The sequence below is a fragment of the Hemitrygon akajei genome, chromosome 5 (genome assembly GCF_048418815.1).
Source record: "Hemitrygon akajei chromosome 5, sHemAka1.3, whole genome shotgun sequence".
NCBI lineage: Eukaryota > Metazoa > Chordata > Chondrichthyes > Myliobatiformes > Dasyatidae > Hemitrygon > Hemitrygon akajei.
Window position 1 is genome coordinate 52317692 of NC_133128.1, and position 23409 is coordinate 52341100.

General features: G+C 40.3%; 1 protein-coding gene across 5 annotated transcripts in view; it reads right to left on the reverse strand.

The window, feature by feature from the left end:
- The window catches only part of LOC140727788 (cyclic AMP receptor-like protein A), a 191548-nt gene extending 168568 nt beyond the window's left edge, over positions 1 to 22980 (reverse strand). For 3 of the 5 annotated variants that reach the window (XM_073045554.1, XM_073045553.1, XM_073045552.1), the window contains exons 1-3: positions 22341 to 22717; positions 17111 to 17163; positions 12288 to 12342 (exon numbers count right to left, since the gene is read on the reverse strand). In XM_073045554.1, coding sequence (XP_072901655.1) covers positions 12288 to 12342; positions 17111 to 17163; positions 22341 to 22496 — 264 coding nt within the window. In that variant the 5' untranslated portion in view covers positions 22497 to 22717. Of the gene's footprint in view, positions 1 to 12287; positions 12343 to 17110; positions 17164 to 21303; positions 21478 to 22340; positions 22718 to 22834 lie in introns of those variants that run through there. The other 2 variants (XM_073045555.1, XM_073045556.1) reach the window with 2 other exon arrangements.
- Between the last annotated feature and the right edge of the window lie 429 nt (positions 22981 to 23409).

Here is a 23409-nt window from a genome sequence, read left to right on the forward strand (position 1 = left end):
TGTATGCTTAACCTTGCTCTGTATTAATGCTCCTCATTGGGATTTGGGGTTTTTAATTTTGTAAAATGTTTTGAAAAACTAATAAAAATTTTTTTTTAAAAAATCATTCATGGAATGAGACCCTAAAATAACAGTTTTCAAACAAAGGTTCAGCTGCATTCACTGACTTCAAAATACTGGTTAAATAAGGTCATACTTCCAGTTTCTAGCACCATTGCTGAATTGGTTAACTTTTCCAGTGCACAGCCATAGACCTCATTTAGTTTGGGTTGAAACTTGAAAAAATCCTGCACCTGATCTTCATTTAAAAGATCACAATACAATTTCATTTATTATAAAATAATGATTGTATTTGGTTATAATGCTGTGAATGGCACACTACTCAACTTTCCACAAGCTAGTATGTTTTGATATTACAATTTTACATGCAAGCGTAAGCACTTGGAAGTATCCTTTCTACTGAAAACACACATCCTGTAGCTGCTTGTTTCATTCTTATTTCAAGTACTATTCTACTTTTTTGTCGGCAATCACAACTTCCTTGCTCCACGCAGTAGATTCATTTTGAATTAGGGCTTACTTAACCTCATCAGTACTGTCACATTTCTATGATACATAATGTAACCCAGGTCGCATAATCTTGCAGTATCTGACCTTGTGATTCCTGGCTACATTCCTACCCTGATCCGCATTGGAACCCTGAACACAACCACCACACAATTAATCTCCTTTACCTCTTCAAATCTGCATCTCGGATTTGTTTGCTTTCCCTCGCAGCAAACTTTATTCCTGATTTCTAAGCTATCTCTGTTTTTTTTTTCCAAAATTTTATAATATTCTAATTAAAACGATTTGTAAACTAAAAGTTTCTTCATTTTAAAAATAATAGATTCATGACATTTTCAACTCATACTTACAGCCAGAAAATATACTGACTGCTCAAAGCCATTGATATACAAGGTGTCAGGAAACCAGTAAAAATTAGTTTGCAAATCTTTGGAAGAGAGACAACAGTGACACTGGTCAAATGTAGTTTTATTTCACCACTCCAAAAATTTATTGATTTACTGTGCAAACATCCTTTTAAAATTTAAGATATCTTTATATTTAAATAATTTACTAGACACTTAGTGTTTTATGAATGCATTAAATTATTTTTATGTGGCATTCTATGAATTAATTCATTAATGCCTGGCAAGGTATGTGTGTCTATTTCACAGAGGATGTATACAGGTTCATTTATTTTGATTATTTTGGGAATGGCAAGGGTGAAGCACCATGGGAAGGGTGTGGGACAGGTGCGAGGGAGAGGAGATGGGGTGGGTCCAGACACACCCAGTCCTGAGACACTAGATTCCAAGGCAATTTGATTTAAAACAATTGGTTTATTGACCATTACAGAATCTCTCTCTGGTGCTTCCTGCTCTCTTTCCCTTTTCCCAACCATGATTCCCCTCTCCCTACCCCTTTCCCACTCTCAGTCCACAATAGAGACTCATATCAGAATCAGGTTTATCATCACTCTCATATGTCATGTATTTTTTTCTGTTGCGGCAGCTGTACTGTGCAATACATAAAATTACAACAGTACTATGCAAAAGTCTTAGGCACCCAAGCTATACATATGCAGTATGTACACAGTACTGTAAATTCTCCTGTTGTAGGTCCTCACTAGCTTATGAAAGTCCAATTTACGTATAGTACAGTCGATGCATTTGGAAGACAGGTTCTATGGATTTGCTGGCTGCTGCACAACTGCAGGCATCTTCTGCACGTGGGAACTCCAGTCACGGCTGCACTTCTGACTTGCCAACAGTTTGGATTATACACCCTCCTGTAACCGAGGACTGACAACGTGCACAGAAGTTACCTTGCTAGCTCTGCTGATGCTGATCACCTCGTTCAGGAACAGCTACTTTCTTACAACCATCAAGTTCTTGAACCATCCTGCACAACCCTAACTCTGCCTCTGCAATGAAACACTATGGATTTCTTGCACTACCATGGACTTATTTCTGATTGTTTTTCTTACCACTAAAGTCTTATAGTTGCAGTCTTTTTTCTCTCTCTCTATTTTCACTGTCTTTTATAACTTAGCTATAATTTATACATATTATTTAGCACTACAATTTAAGCTTATTTCCCCTCTGCATCTCCAATTGGTCAAAATTTCCTCAGTCAGTTTGGATTGACATCAACATCTCCTTCACAATTTCCATCAGCGCAGGTGCATCACAAGACTGTGTGCTTAGCCCCCCGCTCTACTCAGCTTAGGCTGTGACTGTGTGGCTAAGCACAGCATTAATATACTTATGACTACGTGGCTAAGCACAGCTCCAATGTCACATTTCTGCTTGCTGACGACAGCACTGTCATTGGCTATATCAAAGGTGGTGATGAGTCATCATATAGGAGGGAGACTGAAAATCTGGCTGCATGGTGCCACAATAATAACCTCTTACTCAATGTCAGCAAGCCAAGGATTTGATTATTGACTTCAAGAGGAGATAACCGGAAGTCCATGAACCAGTCCTAATCGGGGGGGGGGGGGGGTGGAATCAGAGGTGGAGAGGGTCAGCAACTTTAAATTCCCTGGTGTTATCACTTCACCGTACCTATCCTGAGCCCAGCACAGAAATATAATTATGAAGAAAACACAGCAACACCTCTACTTCTTTAGAAGCCTGCAAAGATTTGGCATGACACGACAAACTGCCATAGATGTGTGGAGGAGAGTATTTTGACTGGCTGCATCGCAGCCTGGTATAAAAACACCAATGCCCTTGAATGCTCAAGAATTATATCGACTGATGAACATTGAATAGACTTTCCATTGCCCACATCGCCCAGAATCATCAGGCCAAGGCAAACAAATGAATGGAACCATCAAACAATTGAAGGATCATGAAAAAGGGTGTACCATGTCCTATGGCTCTTCCTGTGATCTAACGTAGCATCAGAGCAGACCAAAACAAGAAAACTAATCTAGGTCCATTCAATGTGGTAACAGGATGTCCTATGTCACTGCACAGTGCCCTAATCTCAGAGAGATATTAATATATACATTATGGCAGACAGTTTAGTTAGCTATTGAATGAAGTTAACCCAAGCTGTCCAGTCTGTTTCTCAACAGGTTTCTGCCACTTGGAGTGACCCAAAAGGAGGAGGACACATCCTGATTCCTGATGAGTGGGTCTTGGGTAAGAAAGTGCATAAGGAACCACAAGCAGCTCAATGGGAAATCAAGTGTTGTTAATTGCCAACTCAGCTGTGAAAGTACAAGATACACGCCAGCCATTGCAAAGCGGGATAAAGTGGTACTGGACAATGACAAGTGCTGTGGTTAATTGCTAGCAGCCTCTTGGCCACCATGCCTACCTTGTTGGGTTACAATAAACAAATCACTAACCAGCCAGAAAACTTCAAGCAAGTTGACAACTACTAAACATTATGAAGTTTATTCTAATATTACTTCTTGTTGTTATATTTTTGCCAGTTTTCCCTACTCATAATGTGCCAGTGAGATAACTCCTAACATATACTTGCGAGTATCATATGAATTTAGGCATTCATCCAGGTAATGCTAGAATAGTCGTCTGTGCCTTTAAGTGGATATGGTGACGTCATTACGCACACGCGGGATAGTGGGGAGGCCATTTTGTTTTCTGCTGCAGGAGCTGGTAGGGTGTTGGAATCAAGTTCCCCCAGAGGTACTGGGCTGGGTGAGGAAAGGTGAGCATTAATTTACAATATCCATGTGAATTCATCTATGCTTGTTGGCGAATCGAGAATATCAGTAATTTGACATGTTTTACATGTGGATGCTTTAGATTTTCACGAGTAAAGATCTCAACACTGGATAGCGTGGCTTGCAAAGTTCCTCACCAGCCAAGCAGGTCAGTCTTCCTGTAATTTAACTACCAGGCAATATCTTGTAAAAGTTGTGCCAAAGTGTACCTTTTGTCTAACTTTATTGTATCATGACTGATTGTGCATGTAACAGCGTAACGTGAATGTTTAGTCTCAGTTTGGGGGTTCAGCACGTGTGTACTAAAGAGTAATAGGCATCTTAGATGAAGTGTATTCGCTTACATTTTTCGCTGCAATGTATAAGATACAGGGTTGGGGGGATTCTAATGTTGTCTGTATTGTGTTCCTTCAGAATTGCCACTACCATATTAGTACTGTATTAGTTTTGTGCGGTTTTCTTTGTATTTTTATTCTGCATATGCAAATGGTCGAGACACAAGTGTGTGGATCAAAGGTTAAACGGAGATTGTAACAGCAGGAACAGATTGTAAAGTCGTTTGTTTTGTTTTAAGACCCTCTTTCTGGCACTTAAACATCTAAAACAGATAAAAGAATTAAAATCCAAAAAAGCAGTTGTTGTCCTGATGGTGTACTTTTCCCTGGGCTACAACATTTATAATGATTATGCCCCACACATACTGGATCATTTATGTAAATATAATCAGTGCAGTTTAGGGAATATCATATCTGACCCTAATCATGTCTTATCTTGGGATATCTCTATATCCATATATAATGTTCATGACAAAACAATTAAATCTTTTCATGTGTTCACTATAAAAGGCACCTTTTGCTTGAGTTCAAAAGGTACCATTTCAGTCTGGCATAGTTCATGCAATTACACTCTTCATTGTCCTAACTGGGATAACAACTCTAGAATTTTCACTGATGATCAGAAAAATATTACAATTCAACAAAGCTCCTGTCAAGTAATAAGAAATAGTCTAAGTTCCTGGAACAGTAATGTGTCCCAGGAAATAATTCAGTCTTCCTCAACCGGAAGCTGTGGAAGAACCAAGAGATCTAGAATATGCTGAGGGCCACATCAGTGGCGCTCAGATCTAATGACCAAGTAAAGTAGAAGATGTACAGGTATGACCTCTAGAAAGCCAACTCATAACGCAAGGGGCAATTCCCAACCAAATCTGAATCGCTGAGGGATGCTCAAGAGGTGTGGCAAGGCTTGAATGCTCTCAGCTGCTACAAAGTAAAGCCTAGTCACATACATAACACAAGGTTTTGCCCAGATGAGCTCAATGCCTTTTATGCTCGCTTTGACCGCCAAAACATAGAGACATCTTTATGAACTCTCACAGTCCCCGATGACCCCGTGATTTCAATCCCTGAGGCTGATGTGAGAACCCACGAAAAGCATCCAGACCTGACGGGGTACCTGGCCAAGAGCTGAAGACGTTCAACTGGCTGGAATGTTCACTGATATGTTTAACCTCTCATTTCGGCAGTCAAAGATAGCCACCTGCTTCTATCAGCTTTGAGTTATACCAGTGCCTAAGGAGAACACTGAAATCTGCCTCAATGACTATCATCCAGTAGCACTTACGTCCACTGTGACAAAGTGCTTTGAGAAGTCGGTGATGAAGCATATCAACTCCTGCTTGAAGAGTGATTTGGATCTGTTCCAATTTTCCTACCGTCACTGCAGGTCAATATCAGATTCCATTTCATTTGCTCTCCACTCAGCCCTGGAGATGCATATATCAGGATGCTCTTTATCGACTACAGCTCTGCATTCAGTACTATCATCCTCTCAAAACTAATCAATAAGCTCCAAGACCTAGACCACAATACCTCCTTGTGCAACTGTGTCCTCAATTACCTCACTTGCAGAACCCCAGTCAGTTCAGATCGGCAATAACACCTTCTCCACAATCTCCATCAGGTGCACAATAAAGCTGTGTGCAGGGGGCTAAGTACAGCTCCAATGCCACATTCAAGTTTGCTGATGACACCGGAATCGTAAGCTGAATCCAAGGTGGTGACACAACAACAACCTCTTACCCAATGTCAACAAAATCAAAGAGCTGATTATTGAATACAGGAAGAGGAAAGTAGAAGTCCTCATCAGGGGATCAGAGGTGGAGAGGGTTAGCAACTTTAAATTCCCCGGCATTATGATTCCAGAGAATCTGTCCTGGTTCCAGCATGTAACTGCCGTAACAAAGAAGGCACTGTATTATCTCCACTTTCTTAGAAGCGGGTGCAGATTCAGCATGTCATCTAAAATTTTGACAAACTTCTGTGGTTGCATCACAGACTGGTATGGGAACACTAATGGCCTTGAATGGAAAACACTACGAAGAGTAATTACTACAGCCTAGTCCATCACAGGTAAAGCCCTCCCAACACCGGGCACATTTACAAAGAGCACTGTCACAGGAAAGCAACATCTAGAAGTTTTCTGATGACTCTGCCATAGTTGGATGCATCAGCAAGGGAGATGAGGCTGGGTACAGGGCTACAGTGGGAAACTTTGTCACATGGTGCGAGCAGAATCATCTGCAGCTTTATGTGAAAAAGACTAAGGAGCTGGTGGTGGACCTGAGGAGGGCTAAGGTACCAGTGACACCTGTTTCCATCCAAAGGGTCAGTGTGGACATGGTGGAGGATTACAAATACCTGGGGATACGAATTGACAATAAACTGGACTGGTCAAAGAACACGGAGACTGTCTACAAGAAGGGTCAGAGCTGTCTCTATTTCCTGAGGAGACTGAGGTCCTTTAACATCTGCCGGACGATGCTGAGGATGTTCTACGAGTCTGTGGTGGCCAGTGCTATCATGTTTGCTGTTGTGTGCTGGGGCAGCAGGCTGAGGGTAGCAGATACCAACAAAATCAACAAATTCATTCGTAAGGTCAGTGATGTTGTGGGGGTGGAACTGGACTCTCTGATGGTGGTGTCTGAAAAGAGGATGCTGTCCAAGTTACATGCCATCTTGGACAATGACTCCCATCCACTCCATAATGTACTGGTTAGGCACAGGAGTACATTCAGCCAGAGACTCATTCCACCGAGATGCAACACTGAGCGTCATAGGAAGTCATTCCTGCCTGTGGCCATCAAACTTTACAACTCCTCCCTCAGAATGTCAGACACCCTGAGCCAATAGGCTGGTCCTGGACTTATTTCCACTTGGCATAATTTACTTATTATTATTTAATTATTTATGGTTTTATATTGCTATATTTCTATACTATTCTTGGTTGGTGCGACTGTAACGAAACCCAATTTCCCTCGGGATCAATAAAGTATGTCTGTCTGTCTGTCATCAAGGACCCTCACCATCCAGGCCATTCTCTCTTTTCGCTTCTGCCATCAATTCCCACACCACCAGGTTCAGGGACAGTTATTACCACTCAGCCATCAGACTCCTGAACCAGAGGTCACTCATCTCAGCACTGAACCAATTCCATAATCTATGACCTCGCTTTTAAGAACACTGCGGCTATATTCTCAATATTTATTGCTTGCTTGCTTGTTTGTTTGTTTGTTTGTTTATTTGCACAGTTTGTTGTCTTTTCCACATCAGTTGTTTGTTGTGTGCAGTTTTCCATTTAATCTGTTGTGTTTCTTTCTATACTATGAATGTCCACAAGAAAATGAATCTCGGGGTAATATACATGGTGACATAAATGTACTTTGATAATAAATTTACTTTGAACTTTTAACATACTCTAAAAGTACTCTCAAGTTTTTGTTACCTAAATCAGGAATTCATTGTCTGCGTTGAAAAAAATCTTAGCACTGAAGTTCTCCTTCAGACATCTGTCCCAACTTTGTTTTCCACTAGCGTGAACCAGCAGCTCTTTGACCTGCAATTTCATTTGAAACCATACTCCAAATTTGTCTTTATATAACATGCTCCAACAAATTTCTTCTCATTCACCTTTTGGTACAAGTTTTTCTCCCTTCTCTTATAACTCAATCTGCTGATGTTAGTGGTCAGTTTTGTGGTTCTAGGCTGAATTGGTTCCAGGACTGAATTGTTTTATAGATTGAAATATAAATCATATGTTTCAGGCCACAAAGAACTCCAGAGTAAATATCAGGCCTTTGAAACTTTCGTTGTGATTGCAGTTATAAACATTTGAAATGCAGCCAGTCACAAATTTCTGGTCCATACTAGTACGACTCTGTGATAAGCTGGCTCCACATCTGAAGGTAGCAAGTTACTTTTTGTCACGTTATAGCATGATTTGCTGTTCACAACAGTGAAAGACATGATTCTATGCTTTTCTCCTATCTCTTGAAAGCTGAACATAAGAAAATAGAAGCAGGAGAAGACCTGCGTTGCCATTCAAAACAGCTGATCTACTCGACACCTCAAGACCATAAGACCATAAAACATAGGAGCAGAATTTTTTAGGGCATCTGGCCCATCGAGTCTGCTCCACCGTTCAATCATGGCTGATCCTTTTTTCTATCTCCTTCTCAACCCCAATTCCCAGGCTTCTCCCTATAACCTTTGATGCCATGTCCAACCAAAACCTATCAATCTCTGCCTCCACAGCTGCATGTGGCAACAAATTCCACAAATTCACCACTCTTTGGCTAAAGAAATTTCTCCGCAATTTTGAAAGGGTGCCCCTCTATCCTGAGGCTGTGCCTTCTTGTCCTAGACTCTCCCACCATAGGAAACATCCTTTCCACATCTACTCTGTCTAGGCCTTTCAACATTCGAAAGGTTTAAATGTGATCCCTCCTCATCCTTCTGAATTCCAGCAAATATTGACCCCAAGCCATTCCTGGAATCATCCTGGTGAACCTCTTCTGGACCCTCTCCAATGCCAGCACATCTTTCCTAAGATGAGGGGCCCAAAACTGTTCACAATATTCAAGGTGAGGCCTCACCAGTGCCTTATAAAGCCTCAGCATCACAGCCTTGCTCTTGTATTCTAGACTTCCTGAAATGAATGCTAACATGGCATTTGCCTTCCTCACCACTGACTCAACCTGCAAGTTAACCTTCAGAGTGTTCTGCACAAAGACTCCCAAGTCCTTCTGCATCTCAGATTCCTGGATTTTCTCCCCATTTAGAAAATAGTCCACCAAAATAGAAAACTATTAGAAAATAGTTCTACTACCAAAGAGCATTACCATGCATTTTCCAACATTGCATTTCATTTGCCACTTTCTTGCCCATTCTCCTAATCTGTCTAAGTCCTTCTACATCTTACCTGTTTCCTCAACACTACCTGCCCCTCCACCAATTTTCATCTAATCTGCAAGCTTGGCAACATAGCCATCTATTCCATCGTCTAAATCATTTATATACAGCATAAAAAAAAGTGGTCTCAACACCGACTCCTGCGGAACACACACTCTTAACTTGGTAAGCAGCCTCATGTGTGGCACCTTGTCAAAGGTCTTCTGAAAGTCCAAATATACAACATCCACTGCATCCCCTTTTTCTATCCTACTTGCAATCTCCTCAAAGAATTCCAACAGATTTGTCAGGCAGGATTTTCCCTGAAGCAAAACCATGCTGACTTTGTACTATCTTGTCCTGTGTCACCAAGTACTCCATCACTTCATCCTTAACAATTGACTCTAACATCTTCCCAACTACTGAGGTCAGGCTAACTGGTCTATAATTTCCTTTCTGCTGCCTTCCTCCTTGCCCCTTGTGTGCCAGTTCCCCATATCCCTTGGTACCTTAATCTTCCAAAAATATCCAACACATGTTTCAATACATAGAATAACTAAATTCTGTATACCCTAGGAACCTAACATTAAAATAGAAAATGCTAAATAATTTACCAGGTTGATCAGCAGGAAATTGCTTTAGATCAATGACTTTGTATCTATTCGTGAATAATTAACTAATAGTTAACTATGTACAAAGGAACAGAAGGAGGTTAAGTAGAAGTAAAACTCTAGGGTAAATGGGAAAAGAGAAGTTATTCCAACAGTTGCTTCCAGAAAGGTTGGGGAGCTGTAATTACAATTGGAACTTGTTATTTTGAAGGCTGTAAAGAAAATGAAATGTTGTTTCTCTAGCTTCAATGAAAGCCAGGGATAGAGGTCAGAATATGTATGGGGCAGGTAATCATAATGTTGAGTGAACCAGAATGAATGGAAATGTTCCAAAAAGCAATCATCTAATCCATGTTGGTCTTCCCAAGGTGAAATAGAATGGATTGTGAAAAGTTAATGCAGTAAGCTAACTTGATGAGAGTGCAAGAACAAGTCCTCCCCAGGTGACAACAGAATTCCATTCTTGTGAAGTTTGTAACCCAAAAGCTGAAATGTGAAGGAGTTCCTACACAGCAGAAAATGATGGAGCCCACAACAGCCAGCAAATCCCTCATGCCAGCTTTCCAAATGCTAAATCATATGTATGGGCTATACACAAGTTGGCGTTCATAAGTTAGTGAGGACCTGCACATTGAAGTTCATCTAACAAAGTGCTCAGGACAATGAAAAGGAGATAAAAGGCAGGTGCCACATCCTCTTCAATGTCACAGGAAGGGACCAATGTGTCACTTCAAGAATGATATTTTCTAAGTGTTGAAAGAGCTGTGGTGGGTTAATAGAGGAGATGTGCTTGTTGTCAGCATTAGAATCGAAATTAGAATCAGATTTATTATCACAGACATATGACATGTGATTTGCTATTTTGCAGTACCAGTATAGTGCATAGACATAAATAGCTCTAAATTACAAAATACAAATGTCAAAAAGGAGGGAATAATGAGGTAGTGTTCATGGATTCACGGGCCATTCAGAAATCTGATGGTGGTTTATTGAATAGGTAGTCTAGTGGGGTGGGAGATGAAGTAAGGGGTAGCTATCATGTTCTGGAAATTGGTGGAATGGACGAGCAAAAATTAGGACAACACATAGTTGGAAGACCTTTTAGCTATGGAAGAGGTGAATCCTCACGTGAGGAAATAGAAAAATACACCAAAATCACTCTTATGAAATGAGAAAGTTAAATTTTATTATGTTTGATCAGGATCCTTTGTTGTGAAGTCATTAACTAATCAATCTCATTTTATATGACCAGTCCTAAGATAAGCTCTGGAGTGTGGTCACCATAGATGAACAATTTCCTGTTGGCTCTGAAGATTAATTTCACTCTTGTGGGAAGTTTGTTGGAGGCAAGTTGCAACATTACAGCAAGAAAGATTAAGAAAAGTTTGGGATATTGATGCAGCTTTATGTAACATGTGATAATGGTTCTGTGGTACATTTAATATCACAGCTTGCGTGCTAGAATGGAACAAGGTTACCTTAGAGACAAATTTCTGTAGGCAACAGAACTTGAGGTGGATATTTTTCAATCCTCCACAAATGATGGAGCTGAAGACTTTGGTGAAGATGTAAAAGGCTAGAGTAGCTTTTGCTGCTCCTTCAATTTGCTTTTATTGGTGCTAATGTTGAGGGTGAAGGAGATAATTCCAATAATGAACTAAAGTCAAATGACTAGCTTTCAAAAACCACAAGCTTTAGTGACTGGCATGAACCCAGTTAATGGACAGTTTTTCTTTGGATTCCCACTGACTTTAGTTTCACTAACATGAATGTTAAAGGAGAAGACAAACAACCTAGCATCACCCCAGGTGTCATGTTCAACTTCTTGTCCCACTAATTTCTCTGGTAGCATCACGATTTACTTTAAGTATCTCATTGTCATTAAATCCTCACTATGCTGTATGCTGAATGCTTTCAGTCTGCAGAAGCGACCTACAAAATATAAAGGATATGACATATTGAAATCTCCTTTGCCTTTAAGAGATCTGCCATTTACTTTTGCTAATCTATTCCTTCTCAAGCCTTTTAAATACAAGCTTGAACAACAGAATTATTTATTGATTTAGTCATTAAAGTGTGTTTAAGGTACATAATGTTTCACAAATAAAAGACTCAATCCTTCTGCATTCTGAGCATTTATGATATAGGATATAGAATAGTACAGCACATTACAGGCCCTTCAGCCCACAATGTTGTGCTGACCCTCAAACCCTGCCTCACATATAACCCCCCACCTTAAATTCCTCCATATACCTGTCTAGTAGTCTCTTAAACTTCACTAGTGTGTCTGCCTCTGTCACTGACTCAGGCAGTGCATTCCACACACCAACCACTCTCTGAGGAAAAACCTTCCTCTAATATCCCCCTTCAACTTCCCTCCCCTTAAGAGGATGTGATACACATCCTCTTTCTTTTTGCCATTCTACCCAAAGTGCAAATAAAAAGCAAAGTTGGTATCAATTGAAGAGAGACCACTTACTTTACTAAACCAACATAACTGGCAGAAAAATGGCACAGATAAGCCACTTAATGAAATGTCATCTGACTAGTGGATATTTATATTTTTTCCTTTGCAACCTTCCTTGCTCATTGGTACCTAAAGTTGACATCAATGAAGAAAGTGAAAAATCTAAAGACAAAAGTGTCTGGAGATTGTATTGGCGGAGCACGTTAATAACAAAGCATTTAAATTATTTTTACCTGTGCCAGAGAGTTGTACTTCCGAAATAACCATATCACAAGAAGCATAAAGAGGCTAAGTAAAAACAACACAATTATTAGAATATATTCTCCTTTGCATTACAACAATTCACAATCTTATCCAGCATGCAGCTAAATGGTACAGATTATAAAGGTCCTTGGTTTAGTACCTGTGACTGTGAGATCTCAAGAACTACAAAAGTGGTTACTTTAAGTGACTCAGTGTCCTTGACCTAGGCAGAGAATGTCTAAGAATGCAGCAAGCTGCATCAACAACGTAAATGGTCTTTTTTTTTCCCTTCTCAAAACTTTCCTGCTCATAGAAATTTGTCTCCATCTTGTACCTGTTTCAGAATAGTCAAAGAGTCACAAAACACAGAAACAAATCCTTAGGCGAAGCACAACCATGTCGACCTTTCTGCCTATCGACACTATCCCCATTTCCCACATTAGATCAGTATCACTCTCTGTCTTGATTAAAGTACCTGTCTAATTATCTCCAAAATGTAGCAAGTGTATTTCGTTCCACAACCTCCTCTGCAACAAATTTCAGCTTTCATCACTCTCTGGGTAAAAAAACTCTCCTCTTAAATCTCCTTTCAGGCTGCTTCCTCTCCTCACCTCAAACCTGTGCTTTTTTTTTGATACTCCTCCCACAGATAAAAGATTTTGACTATCTATCTTATTTATACCTCTCATACATATTCTATACTTTTATTAGGTCACCCTTAGCCACCTGTGCTCCAGGAAAACAACCCCAGCTAACCAATTTCTCCTCACAACTTAAGTCTCCAAACTATGCAGTATCTTGTGTATCTCCTCTGCTCTACCTTCAGATAGCTACATCCTTTCTATGCTGTTGTGTAGGAAGGATGTGGTTGTGCTATAGATAGAGCAGAGGACACTCCAGACAGAAATACTCAAAATATAGTCTAACATGCATTTTGTAATGCTTTCACATTTAGGATTCAAAGTACATTTATTATCAATGTATGTATACAGCCTTGAGATTCATCTTCCCCACAGACAGCCACAAAACAAAAGAAACTATGGAACCTATTCAAATAAAAACATCAAAACCCCCCCACAAAAAAAACAAATAGCTATGTAACATGCTGTAATGGCTTCTCTGTAATGTTTCACTGCTAAGACTACGGAAATGGCTTCGCTGTAATGTTCACTGCTGAGGTAATGGTTTCTCTGTGGCAGCAATGTTCGGGTTATGGCTGGAGATAAGAGGACTGTGGTATGCATGCTAGCCAATCTGGATTTTGTTGCCGTCTTCTGATTCTGGAAGGCTTTTGCCGGGGAGAGATGAGGAGAGAAGACACGAATGGAGAAATTTGGTAGACTGCCAGATGGGGTGGACTCAGAGCGAGGGTCTGAAGGGCAGAGACGATCGGAGGAGGTCAATGGTGAACAATTGACTTATCAGTGAGCTCCAACTTTGCGCAACAGACTGTTTAATAAGATTGGGCCCTTTTTTTCTTATATTTCATTTCTCTACTCACCATATAGTCAAAGTAAGAATTATAACGCTTAATCATTTAATCGCGTATTGTGTACTGTTTGTTATTTCAGGGTACTGATGTGTAACGGGACACATCACGCAGCATCCACCCAAATGAGATTTCCAGCCGGGCCGGGGGTTATCAACCCCTATATTAAGTCACCAGCTGAAGTGAGAGTTACATGTAAATGGCAAAAGAAAACAAGCAAAAACTACAGAATATTAAACACAAAATTAAGAGTCCAGGTAGATTCAGTTCAGTTCAATTTAGCGCTATGTTGTTCGTTATCTGCAAGCCGCTCCAATCAAAATTGCACCAAATAGCAACAAAAGGAGCAACCAGAAACACATCATTCCGTGAACTAGAGTCCAATCCACATTGATTAAACCTTGCCCAAGACCAAGAACTCCAACAACATCCTCCAACAGCACTAAGGGATAGAGAGACCATGCAAACACAGGGACCTTCCTTTGAGGGCAGCGGGAAAGAGAAAGACAGACCATCACACACAGACACCTTCCTCTGGCAGCAGCAAGCAAGACGATGGTAGATGGCGCTGAATTGCCGCTCGCCTTCTGCACTCGCCTCGATGATTTCAATCTTCCCTGATGTTTTAATTGGCAAGATCAGCAAGTAATGTAATCGATCATGGGCTATCCACGACCAAGACTGCGTGCTTTGCTTGAACCACAGCAAAGTGCCAGATTGCTCAATTGGCTCAAATACACACAACAAAAAAAGTACAAACGTTTGTAGATCACGGCCTCCAATAGTACCAGAACCACATTTGAAAGAAAAAGAAGACAAAAAAGAAATGAAATAAGTATTTTCGTGAACTGTCTGGAAGATGTCACCCTTGGTCGTGTTATTCTCTGGCGCCATCTTATTCCGAAAGAACATAACATCCCAACGTCTGTATTCTATGCCCCAATCCTTGAAGGCAAGCATACCATATGTCTTCTTTGCTACCCTATCTACCCATATTGCCGCTTTTAGAGAACTGTGGACTTGAAACTCAAGATCCCTTTGTTCATTCTTAGGGCCCTACCATTTACTGTATATACCTTAACCCTATATGACTTCCAAAAACGCATCAATTACCTCCCACTTGCTGGGACTAATTTCCATTTACCCATGGTCCGCCATCTGATCTGTACCCTTAAATAACTGGACTGGTTTTTCACAACTGTCCCAATTTCCATGCCATTTGCAAATTTACTAATCATTCCTCCTACATTCACATCCAATATATATAGCTCAAATAATAAGGGTACCAGCACCAATCCCTGCGGCACACACTAACTGCAGATTTCCAATCAGAAAGGCAGCTTTTCAACTCCATCGTCTACATCCTAGCAAGAAGCATAGCTTAGATCCAAATAGCCAGCACATGCTGTACCCCAAAGTACCTTAACCTTACCATCCTCATTGGGTGATCAGAGGTGGAGAGGGTCAGCAACTTTAAATTCCACAGCGTTACCATCTATTTATTTACTTTGAGAAACGCAACACAGAAAAAACCCTTCGACTCATTGAGTCAATGCCAAACCACTTCAACTGCCTGCTCCCAACAACCTGTACCAGGACCACAGCTCTCCATATCCCTACTATCCATGTACCTATCTGAAGATATGTTAAACATTGAAATCAAGCTTGCATGAATTTACCCTATCTATACCCATCATGATTTTGTAGAACTCTACCAAATCTCCTCTCAATCTTTTACGTTCTAAAGAATACAATCCTAACCTATTCAACCTTTCCTTGAAAGTCAGGTCCTCAAAACTTGGCAACATCCTTGTAAATTTTCTCAGCATCTTTCCTGTAGGTAGGTGACCCAAACTGCACAGAATACTCCAAATTGCACCTTACCACTGTCTTATACAACTTCAACACAACATCCCATCGCAATACATTGATTAATGAAGGCAAATGTGCCAAAAGCTTTCTTTACAACCCTATCAACCCGTGACGCCACTTTCAACGAATTATGTACCTGTCTTCACAGATCCCTTGTTCTACCACACTCCTCAGTGCCCTACCGTTCACTGTGTAAGACCTACCCTGGTTGGCTCGACTGATGTGCAAAATCTCATGCTTGCCTGCATTAAATTCCATCTGCTATTTTCCAGCCCATTTCTCCAGTTGATTTCAGAGGATCTGTCCTGGGTCCAGCATGCAAGTCCAATTACAAAGAAAGCACAGCAGCAACTTTACTTCCTGAGCAGTCTGCAGTTTGGCATGACATCTAAAACTCTGACAAACTTCCATATAGATGTGTGATGGAGAGTATATTGACTGGCTGCATCACATCCTGGTAAAGGAAAACCAATGCCCTTGAATGGAAAATCCTACAAAAGGATGTGAATATAGGCCAGTCCATCATGGATAAAGCCCTCCCCACCACTGAGCACATCCATACAGAGCGTTGTTGCAGGAAAGCAGCATCCATCATCAGGGACCCTTACAACCCAGGTCATGCTCTCTTCTCACTGCTGCCATCAGGAAGAAGGTACAGGAGTCTCAGGAGTCACACTACCAGGTTCAGGAACAGTTATTACACCTCAGCCATCAGGCTCGTGAACCAAAGGGGATAACTTCACTTGTCCCAGCGATGAAATGTTTCCACAATCCATAGAACTTTCAAGTACTTTTCATCTCAGGTTCTTGATATTTATTATTATTTCTTTTTTTTTGCATTTGCACAGTTTGTTGTCTTTTGTACATTGGCTGTCCACCCTGTCGGTGTGGTCTTTCATTCTATTATGGCTATTGGATTTATTAGGTATGCCCAAAAGAAAATGAATCTCAGGGTTGTATATGGTGACATATATGTATTTTGATAATAAATTTACTTTGAAGTTTGAACTTAACCTTCTTGGCCATATGGTACTTTGTCAAATGCCTTAGTAAAGTCCTATGCCTTCATCAATCTTAATGACCTCCTCAAAAAACTCACATTAGTGAGACAGGAGATTCCATGTAAGCTGTAATCTTAACCAATGGATCTGTAAGAGAATGAATGGCTCTACAAAAGACCTATTGCTGTATAAACAGATAGATGCCCAACTAAAAGCAACTAACTCACTGCTAACCAGGGATCCATACACAGGATCCTTCTGAGTGAATTGCCAAGCTATCCACTCAATAAACTTACTTAAAGGGGTCCACTTTCCTCTTAATGATCTCCTATTAATATTAGGGTTTTGGTTTTCTGCAAGCACAATTGAGTCACACATATACAACATAAATGTCAAAATATAACAAGAGAATTTTGATTAATCAGAGATTATGAAATGAAACAAAACTTACCATCCAATGAGAGAGAAAGCAGCAGAGGCCCGCTTCACTGCAATGATGATGACCTGCAGATAGTAGGAATTTTATTAAGTTTTTTTTCATCAATTTAACTTTTGGCATTCAAGTGTGCTATAGAGTAAGCAATTCATTTTTAAGCTTTTATTTTTTTCAAAATTTCAAAATGCAAATCTGGGCTGAGAAGTGGCAGATGGAGTTCAACCCAGATAAGTGTGAAGTGGTTCATTTTGGTAGGTCAAATATATGACAGAATATAGTATTAATCATAAGACTCTTGGCAGTGTGGAGGATCAGAGGGATCTTGGGGTCCGAGTCCATAGGATACTCAAAGCAGCTGCGCAGGTTGATTCTGTGGTTAAGAAGGCGTATAGATAGATAGATAGATACTTTATGGTGTATTGGCCTTCATCAATTGTGGAATTGAATTGAAGAGATGAAGGGTAATGTTGCAGCTACGTAGGACCCTGGTCAGACCCCACTTGGAGTACTGTGCTCAGTTCTGGTCGCCTAACTACAGGAAGGATGTGGAAGCCATACAAAGGGTGCCGAGGAGATTTACAAGGATGTTACCTGGATTGGGTAGCATGCCTTATGAGAATAGGTTGAATGAACTCTGCCTTTTCTCCTTGGAGCGACAGAGTATGTGAGGTGACCTTGATAGAGGTGTATATGTTGATGAGAGGCATTGATCGTGTGGATAGTCAGAGGCTTTTTCCCAGGGCTAAAATGATTGCCACAAGAGGACACAGGTTTAAGATGCTGGGGAGTAGGTACAGAGGAGATGTCAGGGTAAATTTTTTTACTCAGAGAGTGGTGAGTGCATGGAATGGGCTGCCGGCAACGGTGGTGGAGGCAGATACGATAGGGTCTTTTGTGAGACTTTTGGATAGGTTCATGGAGCTTAGAAAAATAGAGGGCTAAGTGTAAGCCTAGTAATTTCTAAGCTAGGGACATTTTCGGCACAACTTTGTGGGCCGAAGGGCCTGTATTGTGCTGTAGGTTTTCTATGTTTCTATAGGTGTGTGGTGGAGAGTATACTGACTGGTTGTCTCATGGCCTGGTATGGAAACACCAATGCCCCTGAATGGAAATGCTACAAAAGATAGTGGATACAGGCCATTCCACCACAGGAAAAGCCCTCCCCACTATTGAGCACTTCCACAAGGAGGTGAAATGCATTACGCATCGTCAAGGACCCCCACCATCCAGGCCATCTTCACTTTTTGCTGCTGCCATGAGAAAGGAGGTGCAGGAACCTCAGGTTCCACACAACCAGGTTCAGGAACAGTTATTTCCCCTCGACTATCAAGCTTTTGAACCAGAGGGGATAACTTAACTCAACCAATACTGAACTGATTCCACAACCTATGGACTCACTTTTAAGGATTCTACAACTCATCTTCTCTATATTTATTGCTTATTTATTTATTATTATTTCCTTTTTCTTTTTGTATTTGCAGAGTTTGTTCTCTTTTCCACATTGGTTGTTTGTCAATCTTTGTTTATAAGTAATTTTTTAATTGACTCAATTGTATTTCGTTTTTCTACTGTGAATGCCTGCAATCAAATTAATTTCTGGGTAGAATATGGTGACAAATATGTACTTTGATAATAAAAGTATTGAACTTTGCGGTATGTAGGTATGAAAATTAAATTTTCAAAAATAAAATCAGATCTGTTATAAAATCCAAGTACAGAAATTACTGTACTCATTTGTGAAAAGAGATAACTATGATGAGAGGAGAAGTGTGCTGATATGCACAAGTTCTGAAACAACCGAACAAGTTATTCAAGGGCAATTATAGATAGATTTCAAATGTTGGCTTTGCCATAACTGTTGAACTTCAAAAAAAATCTCACCAAATTAGAAACAAGTCACTTTCACTCAGTGATACCCATTAGCATGAAATTCTCCAGTCAAAGCAGTCGCAACAGAAGACAAAAAGGCTCCAAATGCAAAAAAAAGACTGTGTCTCAGATTACAGTTACTCAGCAGACTTTTGTTTACACTTTTGAGAAGCATGGATTTAGAGATTTTTAATTAATATTAATAATAAACTCAGGGAAAAGACTAAGTTCATAGTGACAATTTTTTTTCGAATTAGATAGATTAAAAGGACTAGGGAATGCTTGAAAGTCATGCCATGACTGAAACGGTGATAGGTAAAGAATAGCAGATTATCGGTCAAGTTGTCAGTAATTGCTAATCCACTAGAGCCCAACTACAGCAGAGACTTCAAAAGGACTTGGACCAACTGAAGGAGCAGGTGAATACATGGCGACAGAACATAATGTGAAAAAATGTGAGCTCAAGCAGTTTGGGGCAGATAACAGGAATGTAGAGTATTTGCAACATAAAGAGAGATTGGGGAGCGTTTGCATTCGGGCTCTCATGACTAGACTATTTAACAGTTTCTTCCCCCAAGCTATCAGACTCCTCAATACCCGAAGCCTGGACTGACACCTTGCCCTACTGTCCTGTTTATTATTTATTGTAATGCCTGCACTGTTTTTGTGCACTTTATGTAGTCCTGTGTAGGTCTGTAGTCTAGTGTAGCTTTCTCCGTGTTGTTTTTTTTATTACATAGTTCAGTCTAGTTTTTTGTACTGTGTCATGTAACACCATGGTCCTGAAAAACGTTGTCTCATTTTTACTATGCACTGTGCCAGCAGTTATGGTCGAAATGACAATAAGACTTGACTTGACTTGAAATGGGATTTTGCATACAAGTTGTTGAAGGCCAAGAAAGAGGATGTGAATACAAGAATAAGTATGCAATGGGTTTCAATCCTCAGTGGGATCAGAAGTGCAGCTTCAAGTTCCTGGGTGTCAAGATCTCTGAGGATTTAACCTGGTCCCAACATATTGATGTAGTCATAAAGAAGGCAAGACAGCGGCTATACTTCATTAGGAGTTTGAAGTGATTTGGCATGTCCACAAATACACTCAAAAACTTTTATAGTTGTACCGTGGAGAGCATTCTGACAGGCTGCATCACTGTCTGGTATGGAGGGGCTACTGCACATGACTCAAAGAAACTACAGAAGGCTGTAAATCTAGGCAGCTCCATCTTTGGCACAAGTCTACAAAGTTACTCAGGACATCTTTAGGGGGCGGTCTCTCAGAAAGGCAGCAGCCATTATTAAAGACTTCCAGCACCCAGGGCGTGCCCTTTTCCCACTGTTACCATCAGGTAGGAGGTACAGATGCCTGAAGGCACACACTCAGCGATTCAAGAACAGCTTCTTCCCCTCTGCCATCCGATTCCTAAATGGACATTGAAGCTTTGGACACTACCTCATTTTTAAAAATATATAGTATTTCTGTTTCTGCAATTTTTAAAAATAATCTATTCAATATACGTAATTGACTTACTTGTTTATTTATCATTATGTTTTATTTTATTTATTATTTTTTCTCTCTCTGCTAGATTATGTATTGCATTGAACTGCTGCTCAGTTAACAAATTCCTTGTCATATGCCGGTGATAATAAACCTGATTCTGATTCATTGAGACCATATTTGAAGTATCATGTACAACTACGATCACCATAGTTTAAATATTTGCAATGCTATGATGAGTCATTATGCTGGCACCAGGGAGTGGCACATATAAAAAGAGACTGAATAGACAAAGACTGTACTAGAAAGCAGGAGAGGCTTCGTTATTGTATTCATTCAAATCAGGGATTCCGGGCATTATGGGAAACTTTCTGAATTGATCTCTCTATATCATACAAGACACCACTGCAATGATTCCTGGATGTTACTTGTTGTCCACATGTGCGTAATAGCACAATTGCAGCAGGAACTATATCGTAACCTAGAACAGATGTTAAGGAAATGCAAAATCTTATCATTGACTTGTCAAAAGATTTTGTTCTCAGGAACAACATTGGTAAAAACTGACACAGAATGTAGTAACCTTGGTAGCAACTTTGACATCAAATTGCGGTTTCCACCCCATCTCTATACCATCACAAAGACCTCCTTTTCTGAGCAAGGTAACAGTACTGTATTCTTCCCTTCTTCCAGCTCATATATTGTTAAAACCCTGTTTCCTTTAGACTTAACTGGCTAGCCTTCCACCAACAAGAGAACATTTGCAGATGCTGGAAATCCAAGCAACACACACCTATCATCTTGTGTTTCTCCCTCCCTCCTTCCACCTTTTAACTCTACTCACCTTTTTTCTCTCCAGTCCTGCCGAAGGGGCCTCGGTCCGAAACACCAACTGTACTCTTTTCCACAGATGCTGCCTGGCCTGCTGAGTTCCTCCAGCATTTTGTTCTTAACTCCAGATTCCAGAATTTGCAGCCAATGAGAACTAATACTTTTCATTCCTTCCATCACCAAGTCCCTTTGCCAAATATAAGATTCTGATTAAACCCATGACTTTCTTGACTTGCTTGACTCAATACTACTGCAAAAAGTGTCCACACCTTATTAATATACAATTTCCAGCAAATATGAAGTATTTTATAGTTTAGCATGTCTAATATGGGCCCTCACCACAAGATCACCAATTTGAAGCCAATTTGATCAGTACCTTCAAGAAGAGGTAAAAACAAACTGCTGGAGGAAGTTGAGAGGTATGGGCACATCTGTGAAGGGAACTGGACAGTCAATGTTTTGGGTTGAGACCCTTCATCTTACAGAAAGTTTTCGCATTTTTGGAAATATATTAGCACATGACAAAACTGATAAGAAAGTGCACCTTAATTATTTAATATTTTTCATACGATTCCAACGATTGCTTGTGCAGGAACATGTTAAGACATTAGCTGCACTGAGTCACTAAAGGAAATGATGTTTGCCTAGTTGAATCCTTTAATTTTGGGATAACACTGCCAAACAATAAATTCATGACCAAAGTACTCCACTCACATCACTAAAGCCAGCTTCTGATCAGGGTGTAGGTGATCCGATACATGAGTAACGGGTTGTGTTTGGAATTATGTTGATCAGAGGAAAATATTAATTAAAATATTAATTAAAATTATTATTTATGTCACAGGGTACAGTGGAAACTTGTTCTTTTCCCAGTAATGATGCAGAAATATTAGAAAGGCCATACTGCTGAACGAACTGTTAAAGCAAGCTGTGCAGTTATTTATTTCGTCATGTTACTTTGAATTGTTTTGCTAGGGCTAGGCGGGCCTGCAGCTCAGGCTAGGAGAGAGAGAGGAGTTAAATCAGCAACATGGGCGAGGTCATACTCACGCATCTGTAATCCTCCGAGTCCGAATTAAACATAATGCAGCGGTAATTCGGCACACCGGTGAGGTTAGTGCCCGTGTTGGTGATTTGCAGCGGCTCATTTTCCATGATAACAGGGTTTACAAAAGCTGCTGCCGCCGCCGCCGGTATATGTAACATGAACAGTTACGGCATCCGCTCTGGGACCAACAGCTAACCTCGCTCCAGCAGCTAACCTCCTCGTGTAAACATGCCCCAAACAGAGAACTGCCAGGTTCCTCCGACACACAAGAAATAACCAAACAGAGAACTGCCAGGTTCCTCCGACACACAAGAAATAAAGGCGCTCACAACTGAGTGGTAACGTTCTGATCGGCTCCAAACATACCCACAACGTGTTGGTTTTATAGTGCATTATTTCAGGAACTGCTGTTTCAGACACTTCCCACAAACTAACAACAAGGCATGTTCAAACTAGTATTCTGTATAAGAGTATTGCAAATATTTTGGAAAATTACATTTGAAGATTTCCGGAAGTCTAAGTGAATTAACTACTAAATTCATATCGCCTTCAAAGCAGTCTCATTAGGAAACGCTGTGTTCATTACAATAATACGACAAGGAATCAGGCTCTTCAATCCATCCGGTCCTTGTCCGCCTCAGTGTTCTCCCTGCTGGTCCCCGTGCCTACATTCAGCCCATAACCGTCTGGGACCCTACCCTTTATGTACCTATCCAAATACTTCCCATACGTTGCACACCTCAAGGCTGCAAATACCTCCTTCCTGGTAACAAGCATATCCAAATGAGAATCAGAATCGGGTTTATCATCACTGGCATATGTTGTGAAATTTGTTAACTTAGCAGTACAATGCGATACATGATAAATATAGAAAAAATAAATAAATGCTTACAGTAAGTATATATGTATATTGCAAAAACAGAAATAATCCAAGACCTCACTATTTATTACCCTAATTTCTTTGGCATCCATGATATTTTTCTTAGTAAATGATGAGAGAAATTGACATTAAAAGACAATAAAGCAGCTTAACATGTCATCTTTGAGAGGAGCTAGTTTCTCCCTAGTCAC